General features: G+C 39.7%; 1 protein-coding gene across 1 annotated transcript in view; it reads right to left on the minus strand.

The window, feature by feature from the left end:
* The window catches only part of PIK3AP1 (phosphoinositide-3-kinase adaptor protein 1), a 140318-nt gene that overhangs the window by 5880 nt on the left and 112971 nt on the right, over positions 1 to 21467 (minus strand). Inside the window, exons 13-16 of the mRNA XM_069067107.1 lie at positions 20600 to 20672; positions 16651 to 16806; positions 6775 to 6845; positions 6075 to 6193 (exon numbers count right to left, since the gene is read on the minus strand). Of these exons, the coding sequence (XP_068923208.1) occupies positions 6075 to 6193; positions 6775 to 6845; positions 16651 to 16806; positions 20600 to 20672 (419 nt within the window). The remainder of the gene's footprint in view (positions 1 to 6074; positions 6194 to 6774; positions 6846 to 16650; positions 16807 to 20599; positions 20673 to 21467) is intronic.

Consider the following 21467-nt stretch of genomic DNA (forward strand, 5'->3'; position numbering starts at 1 on the left):
ACACACACACACACACACACACACACACACACACACACACACACACACACACACATTCTTCTGCCCTGGAAAGTTAGGAGCACAGGAACAGAGAGACAGCTTCTCCACTCCTACAATCCAAATCTCCTGCCTGCTAAGGTACAGATCTTCTTTGAATGCCTTGGATCTACTGCCTCCAGAGCACATCCTATAGTCTCTGCTGTCTGCCCCAACCTTGTTTGTTCCTTAGCTATCCCCTCCAAGTACCTGACTCCAAACAGTGCTTCCTGGGGGTACAGAAAAAGTCCTCTTTGTCTTTGTATCTTAGCAGTGTTCCTCATACAAGTGCTTAATAAATGTTGGTATAACAACTGATCTTTCCTATGGTTCCTGCTATCCCCACTCCATGTAATTTATTTTAATTTTCCAATTTCTTTTTACAAACATTTACTGCACAAAATATTTGCCAAGAATTATCCCTGGAGCCTTCACAATATATCTGAAAAGGTTGCATGGCAGTAGGAAGCAAGACTCATCACCAGGAGAGACCCAGCTTGGACACTTACTAGCTGTGTGATCTTGGACAAGTTACCACCTCTCTGGGTCTCACTTCACTATCTGGAAAAATGAGTAAAACAATATTTGCACCACCTACCTCGCAGGGAAAAGCATTTTGTAAAATTTAATAGTGATTCATATATATATATATGCATTAGTTTTATTATTATAGTTCTTTACTATCTTTTTTTACCCCTTTTCAAATGGCTTTACACAGTTTCCTCTATTCTTGTGTATACCATGGGCACACTGAAATTTTTAAATAATTAACTTTTCTTCAAATGACTTATTCATTCCTTGCATAGCTTTTAAAAAATATTCTCAGTACTCTCCAATTTACTTTTTTTTTTGTTCCAATTTCTTTATATCCCTCAATCTGGACATACTTTTCTTTTTAAAAAAAATGTTTATTGATATCTTTGGTTTCCATAAAGTCTTTATTTCTAATCAGATCTCTCCCCTCTTCTTCTCCTTGTATACAATTTTCTAACAAGTCTCTAGATAATTTAGAGTACAGAAGATAGATTGTTTCTCTTTTCTTTCCTTTTAATACAACATAGTATCACATTGGTATTTTCTTCCACAATTGCCACATTCATAGAGGGCTCAGGGACCAAAGAAAGAACCCATTCCTTTTTCCTGCTGTACTTGGAGCTAATAGGTTCTCCCCAGCCCACATCTACATTGTCAGAATTTTTTGAACTTAAATATACAACTATAGTATTAGGTTACTACTAATTTAATTAAGAACGATGCCTGCATTTTGCCTGGACAAACCTAAATAGGAACTATTCATATAAAACTTCAAAACCTGAAGATATCAGGATGGGAGAAGAAACTCTCTTACCCTAGTGATGCAACTGACATCTATCCAACTGAAGACTAACCTTAGGGACAAGCTTGTCATTTCCTCCCTGCAGGAAGTAGTGTCTCTATTTTCTGTGCAGGCAGAGCATGTTATTAGTGTTACTATGCTTTTATATTCGATTTTTTTGTTATAGTTATTTGTGTATATTTCTTAGCTTATCTTCCTTGCTAGACTATAAGCTCCATGAGGTCAGGGATCGTGTCTTATTCTTTCTTGGATTATTCACAGAGTCTTGTACATGACAGATGCTTAATAAATATTTGAGTTTGGCTTGGAAAATATTTAAAATATGGGATGTTAGTAGGAACTGTGGAGTTTCCAGTGATTGTGAAGATTCCAGCTGATATTAAGAACGCTACAGATTGGGCTAAACAGCATACATGCTCTTGCATTTCATCATTTATAACTGGTGAAACATACAGCTGCTTTCTAAACTACATTTGAAAGTTCCCTAAAACTCTGTTGCCTTATTGGATTTTTATTTCTTAGCATTAAAAGGAGATCAATCAATCAGCAAGCATTTTAAAAGTTGTTTGGAGGCTGCATCTCCCTAGCTTACCCTGGATGGAAGTGTAGAAGCCATTCACCGGCACCATTCCACTGTGGATTGACATGGGAGATTTAACAAAAACAATCCTTGCCCTTAAGAAGCTTAAACATTAATGGGAATGATCCTTAAGAAAATAGCAGTGCTGCTTAGAGCAACTTTAACATTAATAATCATGCCTTAAATTTACATAGAGCTTTATACTCTCAGCAATATTGCCATGAACATTATCTCATTTCAATCGGTGGAGTATGTAGCACTGCCATTTTAAACTCTGTTTTACAAATAAGGAAACTGAGAAATAAAGTGATTTTTACCAAAGTCACCTAATAAATATAAAGTATTATCAATTCTCCACAACACATTGTCTCACATGAACCTGTTAACTGGGGAACTTAAATTTATACTGTTTTTATAAACATTTAAAATAATTTATTTTTATAATACATTAAAATATAGACATTTTAATAATAAGTACATATGGTTCCCATTTCTATCAAATATTTAGGCTATAAGAAGCCTCAAAAACCTTCCAGTTCAAACCCCTCCTCACTGTACAGATAAGGAAAGTGAGGCCCAGAAAATTTAAATTAATTACCCAAGAGCACAGAGGTAGTAACTGGGGGAGGATTTTAACTCATCATCTCTAACTCCAAATTCAGTATTCCTTCTACTGTACAAAACTGCCTCTCTAGCACTTTAAGCTTTTCAAAGTGCTTCCCTATGCCTTATGACTCCTAACCTCATTTTTCCTTCTCACTAGGACCTATTATCCTTTCATCCATCCTTACCTTCCCATGCCTTTGCCCCTATGTTGGTCACACTCTCCTTCCCTTCCCAATCTTGGACCAGTTTAACTATTCATTTAGTTCTTTCCTCAAATATCTTGCCCCCCTCATCCTAGATCCCCTTTACTAGATCCCAACCATGGATTACTCCCACCATTTGCCTCCTTTGTTCCTATTCACATATTGCTGAATAGAACTAGAGGAAGCCAGGAACCTGCACTGACTGCATCCACAACATAATTTACATTATCTAATCTCAACTGGGCCCTCACCACAGCAAGGCAATCCTACTTCTCTCTAACTTATTTTCTACCCACTCACTGAGGTGGCTTTTCCAAATCTCCTCTCTCTACAATCTTCCCAACAACACCCCTTTCCCTACCCTCTTAGCTGAGGATCTCATTACACAGACACACACACACTGAAAAAACTGAGATCATTCATTGAAGGCTCCCTCTTCTCCTTTTTCCCCATCTAACACCTCTGACATCATCCTGTCTTCCCCAGCAGAGTCTTCATTCCCCCCAATCTTTAGTCTCCCCTTATCTATTGGCTTCATCCCTGTTACCTAAAAACATACCTTTCTCCCAGAGCCTTAAAAAACCATCCTGTGATCCTAACATCCTTGCTAGCTATCATCCTATGTATCTTCTTCTTTTCTCAGATAAACTTGTAAAAGCTGTCTCTACTCAGTGCTACCACTTCCTCTCTCCTTCTTTGTTTCTGCAATCTCACACCCTCTGGAGTCTTGGCTTCCAACCTCAGTATTCAACTGAAACTGTTCTTTCTAAAGTTACTACTTTTTCTTACTTTTCTCAATATTCATCCTTGACCTCTCTCAACAGGGCAGAAACTGCTGATCATCTTTTCCTCCTAGATGTCCCCTTTTGGGGGTTTTCACAACATTACTCTCTCTTGATTCTCCTCCAGCCTGTCTTATCACTCCTTCACCTCTTTTGCTGGATTTTTATCCTGGTCATGCCCACTAACTTTGGGGGGTCCCAAGGCTCTTTCCTGAGCCCTCTTTATTTTTTTCTATACATTATCTCAGTTGATAATCCATCAACTCCCATTGATTCAATTTTCAGCTCTATGCAAATGATTTCCAAAGCTATATATTCAGCCTGAGTAAGGTAGATGGAGTGCCAGGACTGGACTTGGGAAGATTCATCTTCCTGAATTCAAATCCAGCCTCAGACAAGGCTGGATTTGTGTGACCCTGGGCAAGTCACTAAACCCTGTTTGCCCCAGTTCCTCTTCTGTAAAATGAGCCGGAGAAGGAAATAGTAAACTGCTCCAGGATCTTTGCCAAGAAAACCCCAAATGGGGTCACAAAGAGTTGGACACAATGAAAATGACTGAACAACAGTCTCCTTAGCTCCAGTCACATATCTACAACAGCCTATTGGACATCTCAAACTGGATGCCCTATAGACATCTTGATCTCAACATGTCTACCACTGGACTCATTATTTTCCCCCATTCTGAATTTCTTCCTTTTTTTTTCCTTTTTGGAGGGGGGAGGGCAGGGCAATTGGGGCCAAGTGACTTGTCCAAGGTCACACAGCTAGTAAGTGTTAAGTGTCTGAGGCTGGATTTGAACTCAGGTCCTCGACTCCAGGGCCCGTTCTCTATTCACTGCGCCACCTAGCTTCCCCCATTCTGAATTTCTTATGACTATCAAGGGCACCACCATGCTCCCAGTCACACGGGTTCTTAATCGTAGTGCCATCCTTGGCTCTGCACTCTCAATCACCACATATATCCAAACAGTTGCGAAATTGTGTAATATCTTTCTTCATAACATTTCTCATGTGTGTTCACTTCTTTTCCCTCAGATAGCCACCAGTCTAGTTCAGGCCCTCATTTCTTACTTGGACTACAATCTTCTGATCAATCTCTCCTCAATTCAATCCATCCTCCCATAGCTGCCAAAGTGATTTTCCTAAAGCATGGCTCTGACAATGCCATTTCTGTCCCTTATCCTCCCAGTTCCGTAAACTCTGAGCTCCCTAGTATCACCAGAATAAAATATAAACTTGTTAAATTTGAGTTTAGTTAAGAATTAAGCAACTCTTAAACTGGGATAAACTAGTAACTTCCTAATACCACCAAAATTAAATATAACATCCTTTGTTTGAAATTTAAACATTTTTCACAATCTTGTCCCTTCCTATTATTCCAGTTTCCATACACATTGTTCCCTTCTGTGCCCTCAACAATTCAATCATACCGGACTACTTGTTCCCTGTCCACAACACTCCATCTCCTATATCCATACTTTTGCACTGGCTGTCCCTCACACCTGGAATGCTCTCCTCATCCCTCCCTATGAGAATCCCTGGCTTCCTTTAAGACTCAGTACAAATGCTACTTTGTGTAGGAAGGCTTCATTGGGTCCTCCAGATACTAAAGTTCTTTTCTCTAAGGCTAACCTTTTAACTACTCTTTATGTATCTTCTATGTACTAATTTATTAAATATCATCTCCCCCACTAAAGTATAAATTCCTTGTAAGCAGGCATCATTTTTACCTTTTTTTCTATTCTTAAGTCTTAGCTGGCACAATGTTGTTGTTGTTCAGTCACATCTAACTCTTTGTGACTTCTTAAACAATATCATCCATGAGGTTATCTTGGCAAAGATACTGGAGTGGCCTTCCATTTCCTTCTCCAATGGATTAAAGCAAACAGAGGTCAAGTGACTTGCCAAGGGTCACACAGCTAGTAAGTATCTGAGGCCACATTTGAACTCAGGTCTTCCTGACTCCAGGCCCAGTGCATAATCCACTGAGCCATCTGGATGCCTCCTAACTGTCTCCTAAGTAAGTACTTAATGCTTGTACTCAGGTCCTCCTGACTCCAGGACTGGTGCTCTATTCACTGCACCACCTAGCCACCCCAACATAGGGCAATTATGATTATTATAGAAAGACTATAAAATGAGGTTCAGAAAAGATAAATTACTTGCCCCCTATCCTGAACATAGTAACTGTCAGAACCAACATTGAAACTTGGGTCTCTTGCTTTCAAGGTCTAAGTTTTTTCCACTAATCTATGCTTATAATAAATGATTACATGATACTTAAGATTCTACCACTTACAGTGTGGCTTGTCAAACATGACTCTGTTGTGTCACAAAACAAGTGTAGACATTTTAGTGGATAAAGCATCCATTCAAATGATATGCTAATTGTAAGGTACTCAGCACAGTGCTAGGCATATAGTAGGCATTAAATAAATTCTTATTTCTTCCCCTCCATTTATATCTAGTCTCACGGGATCAAAGCACTATTCCCTCAGCTGAGACACACTGAGTGTCCTGACATAGTTTACCTGTGAGAGGCAGCTCGAGGAGGAATCCTGGGAGGTCTTTCAAGTGACTTGAAGGGGGCTCTCTCCACGTGCTGGGGACCTGGGCTACGGCTTCTGTTAACTTCTGGGAATTCATTGTCCTTCAGGAAGCAAAACCAAGAGAAAGAAAGGGAAAAAACGAAGTTTCAGTCAGTCATGTAGGATAAAGATTATTATCTCTAAGTCTCCCCAGGGCCTATAAGCAGGAATTTATGAAAGAGTAGCTTGTAGACCCGATTGGCTGATTCACACAGACACTGCACATTCATACAAGACTATCATGTCTTCCAATTTCAAGATGAAATTAATCAGGGAGTAAGTAAGAACAATTAGCAGCAGCTGTCACACTACAAAGACCCTGGCCACAATTTAGAGGTGGGACCTAAGGTGTCAAAAAGCCCAACTATTGCTAACAAGGTCATCAACCAGTTCTGATGATTTCTCTGGCACTGACTCAGCAATGTGCAGTGTGGTCATCTGGTCTCTTATGATGGTCACCAAGAAGACAAGAGCTCAGCCTTTGGTTCTCTTGAACTAACCAAACCCTTTTACTTATGGGGAAATTTTGATGAAATCTTTTTTAAAATAACGAATTAAATAGAGCTGCTCTCTTGAGAAACAGAATTTTAAATCATCTTCGAACCAAAATTTTATGATGAGTGAGACAGGATCCCAGTCTTACCTCATTGTCACCTTCCATCCCACTGCTGACACTGAGGACACTTCGTGTGCTGGAACGGTTACTGTTGCTACCTGGTTGATGGAAAGAAAACCAGTTGAGCCAGATGTAGAATCACATAGGTGAGAAGGAGATCAAACATTTACTTATAGATAAAGGTTCTTCTTCAGTTTCCAACAAAAGGGGTGTGTGTGTGTGTGCGTGTGTGCATGTGTGTGTATGCATGTGCATCTGTATGTGTGTGTTTGTCTGTGTTTTAAGGTACATGGCCATAACCAAACTGACTACCTTATGTTGAAGCTTTATTTTTTTCATTATTTCCAGCTTAAAGCTATATGAATCAAATGCTCCCTATTCTATTTATGATCACTTGTATTGTTGGCCCTCAGCTATTCACTGGTATTTCTGCATCTGAGAAACAAAAGTTGAAATTGAAAATATGGCAAAGAAGCAAATAAAACAATATCAATATTATTTTGTCAAAGTCAATATACCTCTTTTGAAAAAGCTAATAGTAAATAGCAAGGAGTTTGTGCTTTTATGGATGATATCAATGTCTCTTTTGGTTTATGAGTCCTAATGTACAGGGAAGCTAGGTGGCACGATAGATAGAGTGTTGAGCAGGAGTCAGGAAGACATCTTGAGTTCAAATCTGGCCTCAGACATTTATTAGCTGTGTGAACCTGGGCAAGTCACTTAACCCTGCTCGCCTTAGGTCCTCATCTGTAAAATGACCTAGAAAAGGAAATGGCAAACCATCCCAGTACCTCTGCCAAGAAAACCCCAAATGGGGTCAGGAAGAATCAGACACAACTGAAAAAAGACTAAACAACAACAAACACTTACTACCTGTGGGAAAAAAGCACTTTACTACAATGGCTCTATAAAATGAGGGACAGGAGGGGTGGCTAGGTGGCGCAGTGAATAGAGCACCGGCCCTGGAGGCAGGAGGACCTGAGTTCAAATATGACCTCAGACACTTAACACGCACATACACACAAAAACTAGCTGTGTGACCTTGGTCAAGTCACTTAGACACTTGACACACTTACTAGCCGTGTGACTTTGGGCAAGTCACTTAATCCCAACTGCCCTCTAAAAAGCAAAAAATTAAAATTAAAATGAGGGACTGGGACCAGATACTCTCTGAGAGTCCTTCCTGCTCTAAATCCTCAAATTCTTAGTTCAGAATGATAAAGAGTACATGGCCTTTCATCTGTTCCAGTGTAAGGCTTGCCTTTAGGGATGTCCTGCTTTACACAGGTCAGAATCCCATTACAGTGAATGCCAAACAATTGTTCAAATTCTTGTCTTGTGCTAGGATTTTGGTGTACCAATATAGCTCCAATAACTGGGCCATTCACTAGGGTCTGGAAGGCCTTTCTTTTCCTATATTTCTTCAATATGGAGATTAGTTAGAGCCAGATAGAATTTGCAATTGCTTTTCCATAGATTCCAAACAGTAATATAACCTCACTTAGAATATTTATGCATTTACATATATGTATGTGTATATATGTATGTATCTATCTCTTTAGTCATTCAGTTGTTTTCAACTCTTCATGACCCCATGGACCATATTGTCCATGAAATTTTCTTGACAGCGATACTGGAGTGGTTTGGCATTTCCTTCTCCAGTAGATTAAGGCAAACAGAGGTTAAGTGACTTGAACAAGGTTACACAGTTAATAAATGTTTGCTGAGGCTGGATTAGAACTCAGGTCTTCCTGACTCCAGGCCCTGGAAGCTCTATCCATTGTGCCACCTAGCTGCCTTAAGCTCTTTTTTATTTTCCTTTATGGAGGTGGGAAGGCAGGGCAATTGGAGTTAAGTGACTTGCCCACTGGCTAGTAAGTGTTAAGTGTCTGAGGTCGGATTTGAACTCAGGTCCTTCTGACTTCAGGGCTGGTGCTCTATTCACTGTGCCACCTAGCTGCCCCCCTTAATCTCTTTTAAGACAGGTTTTTCAACCTTGGCTACTCTACCAACTGAGTCATCTAGCTGTCTCATACATATAGCCAATACAATAATAATGTGACATTTTTAAGGTTGAAAAAGCACTCTACATACATTAACTCATTTGATCTTCACAAAAATCATATGAAGTAGCTAGTTACTATACACAAAGACTATTAGCCCCCTTTTTATAGAAGAAGAAACTATGGTTTGTCCTTTGTTTTCTTTTTTTGCTTTTTGGAGGGCAATTGGGGTTAAGTAACTTGCCCAAGGTCACACGGTTAGTTTTTGTGTTAAGTGTCTGAGGCTGGATTTGAACTCAGCTCCTCCTGACTACAGGGCCAGTGCTCTATTCACTGTGCCACCTAGGCGCCCCTTGTCCTTTGTTTTCGAAGAGGACCATGATATCAGGAAGATGATGCCATGACTTGCAATTGAACTGGATATGAGTGAGGGAGGGTCATGCAGTCACCAACCTCACTTTCTCCTCTAGAGTTATCTGGATCCAGTGGCCAGATATAGATCAGGACAACTGGAGATGTCCCAGGATGCAGTGGGAGACCGCGGTCTTTTTTAAGCTAAAGCCTTTCTGAGTTCCCATTTTGCCGGAGGCAATGCCCATCCAGTAATCAGACCTATTTAAGAAGTGAATCAAGGTATGGCCTCTTTAATAAAAAAAAATACAAATACACATACATACATACATACATATATATGTATGTATGTGTATAAACACACACACATATAAAACTAGGAGGGGAAGACCCTCAGGGCTGTTTCTGGCCAAAAGAAAAGTCATCATTATTTGCTTTCACTCAGAGCCATCTTGGTGGAAAAAAATAACCATGAAGTGGCGCTTGGGCAGGGACCTATTGTTGGCCAATCCATGAGAGACAGAGCAAACTGAGATTCAGAGAGTTTATGTGATTGACCAATGGTCACACAGTTTGTGATTTTAAATCTAGGGCTCTTTCCACTATACTAGGTAATAATCACAAAGAAAATAAAGGCCACCTTTATTACTGAATGACTATAGAGTACATGTTTCACATTGGTTTTTCCTTTTTTATTTTTATTAAATTTTATTTTTTTTCCAATTATCTCAAAGTCTCTGTAGCTCTGGTCTTTTGATTAGGAATGTTTGGAAGTCCTCTATTTCAATAAAGGTTTATTTTTTTTTTTTACCTCTACAGGATTCTATTCAGTTTTGCTAGTTAAGTTATTCTGTATTGTAAGCTTATATCTTTTCCCCTCTTGTATATTTGTATTCCAAGCTCTCTGATTCTTTGTAGTGGTGGCTGCTAAATTGTGTGTAAACCTGACTGTGGTTCCTTAGTACTTGAATTCTTTCTTTCTGGCTTTTTGCAGCTTTTTTCTTTGATCTGGAAGTTCTGGATTTGGGCTATAATGTTGCTGGGAATATTCATTTTGATATTTCTTTCTGGAGTTAGGTGATGGGTTTTTTCTATTTGTCCTCCAGTTTAAGAGGTTTGGGCAATTTTCTTTTGTTATTTCTTGAAATATGATGTCAAGGCTATTTTAGATATCACATAAGTTATAGCTCAGGTACTCTGATGATTATTAAATTACCTCTCCTTGGTCTGTTTTCCAAGTTAATTGTTTTTCCTATGAAATAATTTATATCTTCTATTTTTCAGTCTTTTGACCTTATTTTAATATTTCTTAGTATCTCATGGAATAATTATCTTCTATTTGGCCCACTTTCATTTTAAGGGAGTTCAGTGTTTGGCCAATATTTTGAACTTCTTGTTCTAAGTGGTTAATTCCCTTTTCAATTCTTTCTTCTATAGCTCTAAATTTTTCCCTTTAGTACTCTCATTTCATTTATTAAATAATTTTATACTTTTAAAAACTCTTGGGGTGGCTAGGTGGCACAGTGATTAGAGCACCAGCCCTGGAATCAGGAGGACCTGAGTTCAAATGTGACCTCAGACACTTAACACACACACACACACACACACACACACACACACACACAACTAGCTGTGTCACTTAACCCCAATTTCCCTAGAAAAGGCAAAAAAACAAAACAAAACAACAACAACAAAAAACTCTTGCTTTATCTCTTCCAGGAATTTGAGTTGAATTTGTGTCCAAGGTGTTTTTCTTTAAGACTTTGCTTATAGATGCTTTGCAATCTCTTTTTCTGGGTTTGTGTCTTCAATGTCTCTGCCACCAAGATACTTTTTTATGGTGGGTTTTTTTTTGTTTGTTTGCTCCTTCTTCCACTTCTTCATTTCAGAGTTTAAGTTAGGGCTAGGTTCGACACACTTCTAGAGGGAATGTCTGAGCTGAGCTTGTATTCTCTAGGGTCCTGCTTTTACTTTCTTGAGGTATTGATGTTGTGTTATTCAAGGATCTCAGAGATAGCTCAGGTTGGGGACCTGCAAGCTTTCAGCACTCCCAAAGTGATCTGATCCAAAGCAAAATCTTTTCTTCTGCAGGCTACTGACTTGTGTCTGGGTCTACATAGCATTCCTGTTGGCTTGCTCCTGGTTGGAATTCCAATAGACTGCTGCTAGACTAAACCACTATCAGACAGCTAGAAAGTTTGGCTGTTTCAGAGTTGTAGAACTGCAGGTTCCTCTTTGGTCTGGGATTCCTGCCTTAATATTCCAGTGCAAGTTTCATAGTAGGCTAGTGGATGGAACTAAAACCTCGCTATGCTCTTGGGATCAGAGACACACAGCTGCTACTTGTGCATGAACTTGATCCTTGCTTAGTGCACTGCTTAGAGCCCATGACCAGTCAACCTGGAACTCCTCCATTAGGTCTCCTCCTCAGTCAGCTCTGGTTCTGTGCCTGGGGCAATGAACAACAGAGCTGCCAGTTGGCAGTTATTCCTGAGTCCTGCCCCTAGGTGAGGCCTTCTGTGTTGGCTTCTTCTTGCTCTGGCACACATCCTTTCCCTGTGATAAAATCCTCTGTAGCAGCTCTTCCTAGGTAGGCCCCTTCCCCAGTATCTGCAGTCCTCTCTTCCTGTCCTTTGCCTATCTGGGCAAGAAAAATGATTCACTGGGATTTTTTTTCTTCTTCTTGGATTTCCTGATCAAGGTTTAGTTTGATTTGTTTTTTAGATCTGTGTGGAGTAGCTGTGGGGCAGAGTTCATCTATATTGCTTCCTGCTTGCTACCAGATTGGGTCTTCAACATCAGTGATGAGTCTACCAATCTCTCTATAGTGGTTAGGCCTTGTGTCATGTTCACACAACAGCTACCTAGAACCAGTATGCCATCTGTGGTCACGGAAAGGAAGGAAACTGGTCGTCAACAACACTCTAATCATTCAAGCTTAAAAAAAGTCTTTGGCAGTAACCAGGTATCCTGCAACAGGGAATATTTTTTTCTGTATCAAACCACAATACCTACTACTCTCAGAAATCAATTCTTTCCCACCCAGGGACAAAATGCTATCAAAATAAAAGATAAAGAAAAAAATAACTTATTTAAGGACAATTATAATTTAGACTTGCTAATTTGTTTTCTTGCTTCTATTCTATCCCCATTCCAACTTGTCTTTCATTTGGTTGGCAAAATGATCTTCCTAAGATCCCTGTCTGACCCTTGCTCAAAAACCTTATGTGACTCCCTATTAACTTAGGCAGCTAGGTAGTGCAGTGGATAGACTGCTGGGCTTGGAACGAGTTAATACTCATCTTCCTGAGTTCAAATCCTGCCTCAGACACTTACTAGTTATGTGACCCTGGGCAAGTCACTTAACCCTGTTTGCCTTGGTTTTCTCACCTGTAAAATGAGTTGGAGAAGGAAATGACAAACCACTCCAGTATCTCTGCCAAGAAAACCCCACGTCGGGTCACCGTGAGTAGGACATGACTAACCAACAATGACAACATTGACTTAAGGATAAAATACAAGGTTGGGTATTTTAAGATTCTCTACAACAAAGCTCTAGACTTCTTTCCCAGGCTTTCTGTACATTACTTTCCTTTGTGTACTCTGTATTTCAACCAGACTCTATTTCTTGTTTCAGTGCATTTGCATGAACTCTGCCCCTCAAAACTGTAGGCAAATTTTTTCCTCTTGATTCTGTTTTTCCAAATCAATATCCTATTACCATGTTCAGTCATGTGGTGTTTCATCTGTGAAACCTTCCCAAGTACTCCCAGTGCCCAGTACACTTTCTCTCTCTAATGATCTTGTATTTATTTATTTGAATACCTATGTGCTTTACACCAAGTAGAATTTAATCTCTTTGAGGGTTTCATTTTTGTCTCTGTATTTAGCTTTTGGTGCCTAGCACAGAGTAGGGGACTTAGGGTTTGTTGAAGTGAATTGAATTCTCTCTACCTTTCCTCAACATGAAATGTCAACATTTCATTTATTCTGTCAAATTCAGTTGTTTACACCTCTAGATTTTTGTTTGTTTATTTGTTTTAAATTCCAAGCTATTACTATATACAAAGCACTATGGAAGACACATCAATTAAATATTTTTTTTTTAAAAGAGAATGTCCTTCTTTGATCCCACTAACATGCTGTTCTTTTCATTTCTGTTTTTGTGAACTTTTAAAAAATCAACAAATGAACTCTCACCCACCCCTTGTACCCCCCATGTCGGGGAGAATGGTCAGACACTTCAGCTTCAGAGCTGTGATTCACTTTAGTACCTGGGGAGGGTACACTGGGGGCAGGAGAGGTGGGGAAAGAACAATATTCTTGTCCCCCCAACTTACCTCCAGGCTCCAACAACTGTCTGCCTCCCCCTCTCCCAAATGATACTTGAGATTATCCTGGAGGTGGTTGTAAGGGCCTTCTCTACAGCTAATTCCCTCCTTTTTTTCAAAACCTCTGGGTAATTTATTTTGAAAGAGTTAAGCTGCCCCTGGGAGGAGGGACAGACCTAGGAAGGGGAGTCCTATGGACAGGGGTAGGCTAACTGTCTAATATTCCCCCCAGAGATGGGGTCTAATGTATTATATTTATCTGGGGCAAACAGAGCACCAAAAAAGTATCGGAAAAGTTTTTTTAAAATCAACAAATGCAAACATCTAATATACAAAGGACAAAAAAAAAGACTTCTATATGAAACTGTGAACATTCATTACATACAATTTGTTTTTTCAAAGTACATATTAAATTTATGAAGGAAGAAACAAAACTGCCCAGCTTGTATCCCCTTCCATATTTCTTGCTTCTGTGTAATTTTTTAAAAATCTACTGATACCTTTTCTTCACCCTAAACTTTATTTGCCTCACTGACAATATACCTTAAGCCCTTTCCTTTTCATATCTCAAAACCAGTTCCTTGATGACTTGAGGCTCAGCCCTCTATCCACTGACACACTGCCTCTGTTCAGTAGTAATTGGATTAAACCAAGCATGCAAGAAATTTGCATAATGACTTCACAGAGAAGGCTTTAGTGACAGCTAAACCAGACATTATATTGGCGTAATAGAAAGAACATAGGGCTGAGAATTGGAAGACCTAGGTATTATTATTAAATCTGCAAGTAACTTACTGTGTGATTTAGGACAAATATATCACTTCTCTAGGCCTCAGATGCCCATATGCAAAGGTAGGATTTGGACTAGACCAGTTGTATCAAAATCAATTAGAAATCAGGGGCTGTTAAGCCCTGCATGAGGGTCCCTACAGACTCATATTGACTGAGAAAATCACATGTCAACATTATCTATGTACTATAGTATTAAGGAGGAGCCAAGATGGCAGAGTAAAAGCAGGGACGTGCCTGAGCTCTCCCCCAAACCCTTTCAAATATCTGTAAAAAATGACTCTAAACAAATTCTGGAGCAGCAGAAGCCACAAAATGACAGAGTACTATAGTATTTTTATTTATTTTGTTAAATATCTCCCAACTGTCTGTGTCTTCTTTCACAACATGACTAATATGGTCATATGTTTTGCATGATTGAATGTGTATAACCTATATCAAATTGCTTACTGTCTCAGGAGATGGGGAGGCAAGGAAAGGAGAGAGAAAATTTGGAACTCAATTTTTCTTTTTTTTTTTTTGCTTTTTGGAGGGCAAGTGGGGTTAAGTGACTTGCCCAAGGTCACACGGCTAGTGAGTGTTAAGTGTCTGAGGCTGGATTTGAGCTCAGATCCTCCTGACTCCAGGGCCAGTGCTCTATTCACTGTACCACCTAGCCGCCCCCAGAAATCAATTTTTTTTTCTAAGCAATTGGGGTTAAGTAACTTCCTCAAGGTTACACAGCCAGTTATTTCTGGGTGTGGTACTAAGTATCAGAGCCCGGATTCGATCCCAGGTCATCCTGACTCTGGGGCCGGTGCTCTTACTCACTGTGCCACCTGGCCACCCCTTCAAAATTTTTTTAAAAAATGAATGTTAAAAACTGTCTTTATGTGTAATTGGGAAAAAATAAAATATTCTTAAAAATAATTTTTTTGAAATATCTCCCAATTACATTTTCATCTGGTTCCCTTATGCTCCTCTGAAATAGAAGACACACAGAGGTTCCTTCCATCTCAGACATTTTACAGTTTTACAATATTCCCTTGAGTACCTGGAGTTATACCATTTTTTTTCAATCATTATGATTTTCCAGAGGAGTAATTTAATAGGTCAGCTACCGAAATTTACTATTGCTTAGCTTCCCTCTGACTCTTTTATCACTTTTCTGACGAAGAACATAAAGTTTATTGATGAAGAGCGAATGTAATCAAATGCATTTCTGAGGCCAGTACATCAGGACAGTCAATTCCCAGCCTGACTCGATAGACTAATAAAGCCAATAGCTCTTGTCTGCACAGTGCTGTGAGCTGCCTGTTATGTCACGCACTATATATTCAAGTTTCCTGGTCAAAAACAAGTTTTCTCCTTAGTCTCTGCACTAGCCTAAAAAATTCTTATTCTTGAGGTTCATACCTTGCTTTCTCATGTCCTAACTCTGACTTTCTTCAAGCTACTTTCCCATTCAAAACATAGGGTTTGCTATCTCTAAAATGGATAGGATAAATGGAGTCAACGTTGGGGGAGAGATGAAAGAAATAGGCTAATACAGTTTTGGGGTATTTATTTGAATTTTTGGTCTTGGGATTTCCCCTGTGAGGGGAAATCCTGTTGAGGAAATTTCCTCCTCTGTTGTAGATGGACAATTCATTATAACTTGTAATTTTAAGAGTTGTCTAAGGTACTAAGAAGGTTAAGTGTCATTGTCACCTGACTAATATGTCAGAGGCAAGACTTAATATCAAGTCTTGCTGACTCCAAGGCTGGTCTTTTCTCTATTATGCTACATTGCTTTTCCACAGGTACCATACTGGTCCAAATATAGGCCATACCCTTAAAATGAGATTTATTTGAAAGGAAAACTACATATGAACACTTAAAAATAATTTGCACTCAAAAATATATTTTATATGATTTGGGTACATTTTTAGGTCTTTTATTTCAAATAAAGATTTTAAAATTTATTTTTGTCATCAGTGTTCTCTATCACTTCAAATGTCCTCTCTCCAAGTCCACAATTATAGGCTATGCTTGGGTTTATGCAAGTCAGCTTTTGGGAAAACATCCAGCAAATATCTTGACCAAATTTAATGTATGCAAAATGCCTTCAGGCCCCTGGGAAAGATAACATAAGTATTTGAGATGCTTGTTTCTTAGACTAGAAAGAAGGAAAGGAAGCAGCTTTTAAACTCATACACTCATCCATGATCCTTCCTACCACTGATGTTTACTACCTGTGCAACCTTCAGTGACCCTGGGTCTCCCATTTCTTCATCTGAAAAAGGAAGGGACCAGACTAAACAGTCTCTGAGATGCCTTCCAGATGGTTTCACAACGTGTATGGATTCTGGATAGCCAAGGATGCCCAACTTACCCGGTTGAACCACTGAGAAAGGCTGTCCAGTCACCCTCCACTCCCCACTTCCATTCCCATCCTTAACCCCCCTTACTTGATGTACTTGAAGTACTTTCTGTCTTCCAATCACCTCGCCGTAATGTATTTTTTGGTGGCAAGATGCTTTTTCTGGGGCCACTTTCATAGATTCCGTACTCTACTTTTCCAGAGAGTTGCTGAGAATGTCTAATAGGAACTGTGATCTCTAAGTCTGGAATCAAAAAGGAAAAGCAAGGATTAAGCAAAATATCTATCTCCAACAGTAAGCATTTATTAGGTATGTTCCAGGCACTGGGGATATAAAAACAAAAAGGAAACATGCCCTACCCTCAAGTAACTTATATTCCAGAAGGGAGCTTGCATTCTATTCTATGCTCACAACAGTCATTAAAAGGGAAAGGAAATAAGCATTTATTAAATGCCTGCTATGTGCCAGCCACTATCTCATTTGATCCTCAAAACAACCCTGCGAGGTAGGTGCTATTATTATCCCCATTTTATAGTGAGAAAGTTAAGTGACTTGTCCAGGGTCATGAAGCTAGTCAGAGTCTGAGGCATAATTTGAACTCAGGTCTTCCTGAGTCCAGGCTCAGAGCCCTATCTATTATGCCACCTAACTTCCTCTCTGCACCAAAAAAACCCCCAAAAAACCCCAAGCCCCACATGCCTCCCCCCTCCCCCAAACTCCAAACTCTTGGCTTCCTAGAGACTACCTTTCTCATTCGGTCCTAAAAAATGAAAAGGGAAGGGTACAAGAGATGACTTTGGGAAGAGAACAAGTATTTCAGCTATAAATAGAGGACTCTTCTAACACGATGTGGTCTTCCTTCATTATCCTAACTCAGAAGGGGCTGTAGCACCATGAAGCAGGACTTCTTAACTTGGAGTCTGCAAGCTTAATTTCCAAAATATTTTGATAACTGTATTTTGTTGTAATTTGACATAATTTTTCTTGCTTTAGTTTTTCAGTGCATGTCCTTCAGAAATTAGTGAGTTCAAGTAATCTTGTGTATTTTATTTTATGCATTTAAAAATGTTATTCTCAGATGGGATCCTTAGGATTCACCAAGTTGTCAGAGTGATTTATAACACAAAATAGTAAGTTAAGAGGGGCGGCTAGGTGGCACAGTCAATAGAGCACCAACCCTGTAGTCAGGAGTTCAAATCTGACCTCAGACATCACAAAAACTAGCCATGTGACCTTGGGCAAGTCCAACCTCAGACACTTACCACAAAAACTAGCCATGTGACCTTGGGCAAGTCACTTAACCCCAATTGCCCTCCAAAAAAAAAAGTAAGTTAAGAATCTCTGCCTTAAAGAGAAGTCCCACAGGTGCACAGACTTTCAAGAATAAGCTGCAGTATGGATTGGTTCCCATTAGGTAGAGTTCCCTTATTTAACAAAGGGTTAAACATGTACTAAGTTACCATTATGGCTCTCCACTGGCCTCCATTCAATCCAACAAACATTTACTAACCATATGCAACTCACATCTTTCCCTCTCTCTCTCTCTTTCTGCCTCCCCTTCTTCAGATTTCTACCCAGAATCAGGTTGGAACTTTGCCTGACCCTTCAGGGAAAATGACCACTTCTCCTGGCAGAGGAAAAATGTCTCTGAGATCATTAATTCCTGTAGAAAGCACGCTGAGAAACCAAAGCAAGAGGTCAAATCCACTACTGCCAATTTCCAGAGCTTCAGAATTACCATCAAGCCTTCCCAAAGCACCTGGGTGGGTCCTGTTTGCAAGTGTATGATTTCTTGTGTGCATTTGGCTAAATAGACTTTTACAATCCAGGAAGTTCCGGCTGGCTGCACAGCCTCTCCCTCCCCAGGCCTTGGTTGTGGCTGAAAGTGCTCTTTCAAAACAGAAGGGGGACCAGCTACTGGGATTCTGGGCAGTTTGACCAAGTCTGGAGCTTGCTAAGAGGTATGTTATCTGGTGCATGAGATTAGCAATACAATAAACCCAAAGACCAAAGCTTTAAAGGTTTTCCCTAGAGGGAATTAAAAGCATGGTTGTATTCAGAGGAGTCCCATTGCCTTGTGCATTGTTCTTTCCAGAAACAAAGTCTGGCCCACACTTTAAGTACAAGATTATGTTAAAATGAACGTTTCTAGGGGTGGCCAGGTAGCACAGCGAGTGATAGCACCAGCTCCAGTGTCAGGATGACCTGGGGATCGAATCTGGGCTCAGACACTTAGCACCCACCCAGAAACACCTGGCCGTGTAACCTTGAGCAAGTTACTTAACCCCAATTGCTTTTAAAAAATAAATGTTTCTAGACTTAGAGTTTTATTTTTAAACAAATTTTGACTTTGCTCTCTTTTTCCAGAGTGAACTAGAACCACATTGAAACCCAAACTGTTTCCATTTTAAGGAAATGTATACTATATTGGCTTGGGGTGAGGGGAGGGGAGAGATGGGGAGAAAATCTGGAACTTAAAATCTTATGGAAGTGAATGCTAAAAACTAAAAATAAATTAAAAAAAATTTTTTAAAAAGAAGGGAATGATAGAATAGCAAATATTCCTGTTAAAACAGGAAAGACCTGGTGTTTGTGCATATCAAGTGAGTGGCAAAGTCTTTCTCCCCAGATTCATTCATTTTCATTTCTACCTTTTGAATGGGAATCTTCTGGCTCTCTGATTGGCTACCAGTGGGCTGGGCTCACCTGTTTGGCATTTAAACGCTCCTCTTCTGTTGGACATTTAAAACCTTTTGCCACCTGTCTCCAACCCATTTTTCCAGTTCCTTACATTATTCTGTTTTACACACTCTTTACAATTTTTTTTCCGGTTGTGCCCAACTCTTCATGACTCCATTAGGGTTTTTGTTTGTTTGTTTTGTTTTTGCAAAGACACTGGCAAAGGACATTTCATTCTCCAGCTCATTTTACAGATGAGGAAACTGAGGCAGACAGCTATTCAGAGACTTGTCACACAGGGTCACACAGCTAACATCTGAGGCCAGATTTGAACTTGGGGAGATGAGTCTTCCTGACCCCAGACCCTGCACTCTATCCACCGCATTACCTAGCTGCCCCTTTACAAATGCTGCTATCCTTACCAACTGACCTTTTTGCCATTGCTCACACACAACATTGCAGTTCCTGTCTTTGGGCTTTTCACTTGCTGTCTCTCCACTTCCTCAGCCTCTTAAAAACCCTCAGAACTCCTCTACATGGAGCCTTTCCTGCCTCTCCCTCCTGCCCCACCAGTGCTTCCCACAACATTGTTATCTCCCTAGCTCCTTGAGGACAGCAACTGTCTTCAGGGCCAAGCACAGTTCTTGGCACAGAGTCGACATTTAATAAATGCTTGTTGATTAGTTAGGCCTCCACCTTTCTCAGCTCCAACAGAGACAAAAGAAAGCCAGGGTTTTGTAAAAGTCAAGAGACACCGGCTAAATGTTGATTGTACCTTAGGATTCTTAAAAGCAAGGTTAACGACACTTATAATGAAACCAAAGAATAATGGGACATTCTAATAAAGGTCATGGAATTTTGAAGGGTTCCTTTGGGTAAGACCTTGACAAGCATCTTTGAAGAGTTTCAGGGCCTCTTGTTGACTTTTCTAGAAAATGACCCATGGACATCTGTCTTGTTGCCCCTTTTTAAAAAATTTCTAATCAATTCAGATTTTCCTGTAGGGAAGCACAGACATTAGAGATAAAGTTGTTGGCTGTCCGGTGCTTGAAAGAGAAAACAGACTGCTGTCTCATCAATACTAACAATTCTACTAGCACCCTGATGTTATGAAAGCCATACTTGCTTTTAAAATTTATCAATCAACCGTCATTCGCATTAAACATTTATCCCATGCTTCTCCGTCACCTGCTGCTTCATGGTAGAGGGAGCTTCAATGTTTTGACTTGAACCATGACTAATTCCAAAGGCTCATAACCATGGAATATGATCCCACATTTACATACTACATTAATTTTTTTTAAAGTTTTCTTCTCTAACCAGAGATCTAAACATTGTCCCAAATAAAAAGCAATACCTGATTGTTTCCCAAATTTTTGCTTCTCTTGTTGTCTTCGAGTTATGCTGTCTCGTAACCGTTTAAGATTTTCCTAGAAGATTGAAAACAAATTTATTTAATATATGCTCTGACATTATCCTTGTGGCACCAAGGCTATATATAGGAGACTTAATTTTTAAAAAAATAAAGTATGTCCCTGGAAATAATATTTACAGGTTCAATACATGTGGCTTTCAACCAACCATCAGAAAAAAAGGAAAAACTTTTAGATTTTTATTCTTTTTATGTCTCAAAGTAAGATCCTTTCAGGCAGCTAGGTGGCACAGTGGATAGAATGCTGGGCCTGGAGTCAGGAAGACTTGAGTTCAAATTCTGCCTCAAATACTTATCAGCTTTGTGACCCTAGAGAAGGCACTTAACCCTGTTTGCTTCAAGGTCCTCATCTGTCAAATGATCTGGAAAAGGAAATGGCAAAGCACTTCAGTATCTTTGCCAAGAAAACCCCAAACTGGGGTCATGAAAAGTCACCACAATTCAGAACAGCTAAGCAAGATGCCTTCCCTGAAATAAAGTCAAAAGTCATTAACCCATCATTTAAGCCTCTTTGAATTACACCCTTCCCTCTGTCTTCAACCTTATCTCCAGATACTCTTCTACACAAGTTTTTTTTACTCTGGCTAGAATAATTTTCTCTTGGTTCCCAAATGGACTCTTTACATTCCTGTCTCTGACCCCTTATTCCCATCTTTCCCCCTGCCTGGAACATCTTGCTTCCTCATCATCACTTACATAAGCCCTGATTTTGGGGGTGGGGAGGAAGCAATTAGGGTTAAGTGACTTGCCCAGGGTCACACAACTAATAAGCATCTGAGCTAGATTTGAACTC

The sequence above is a fragment of the Petaurus breviceps genome, unplaced genomic scaffold (genome assembly GCF_028583685.1).
Source record: "Petaurus breviceps papuanus isolate PSGF00001 unplaced genomic scaffold, PetGlider_PUasm1.0 90740, whole genome shotgun sequence".
Lineage (NCBI taxonomy): Eukaryota > Metazoa > Chordata > Mammalia > Diprotodontia > Petauridae > Petaurus > Petaurus breviceps.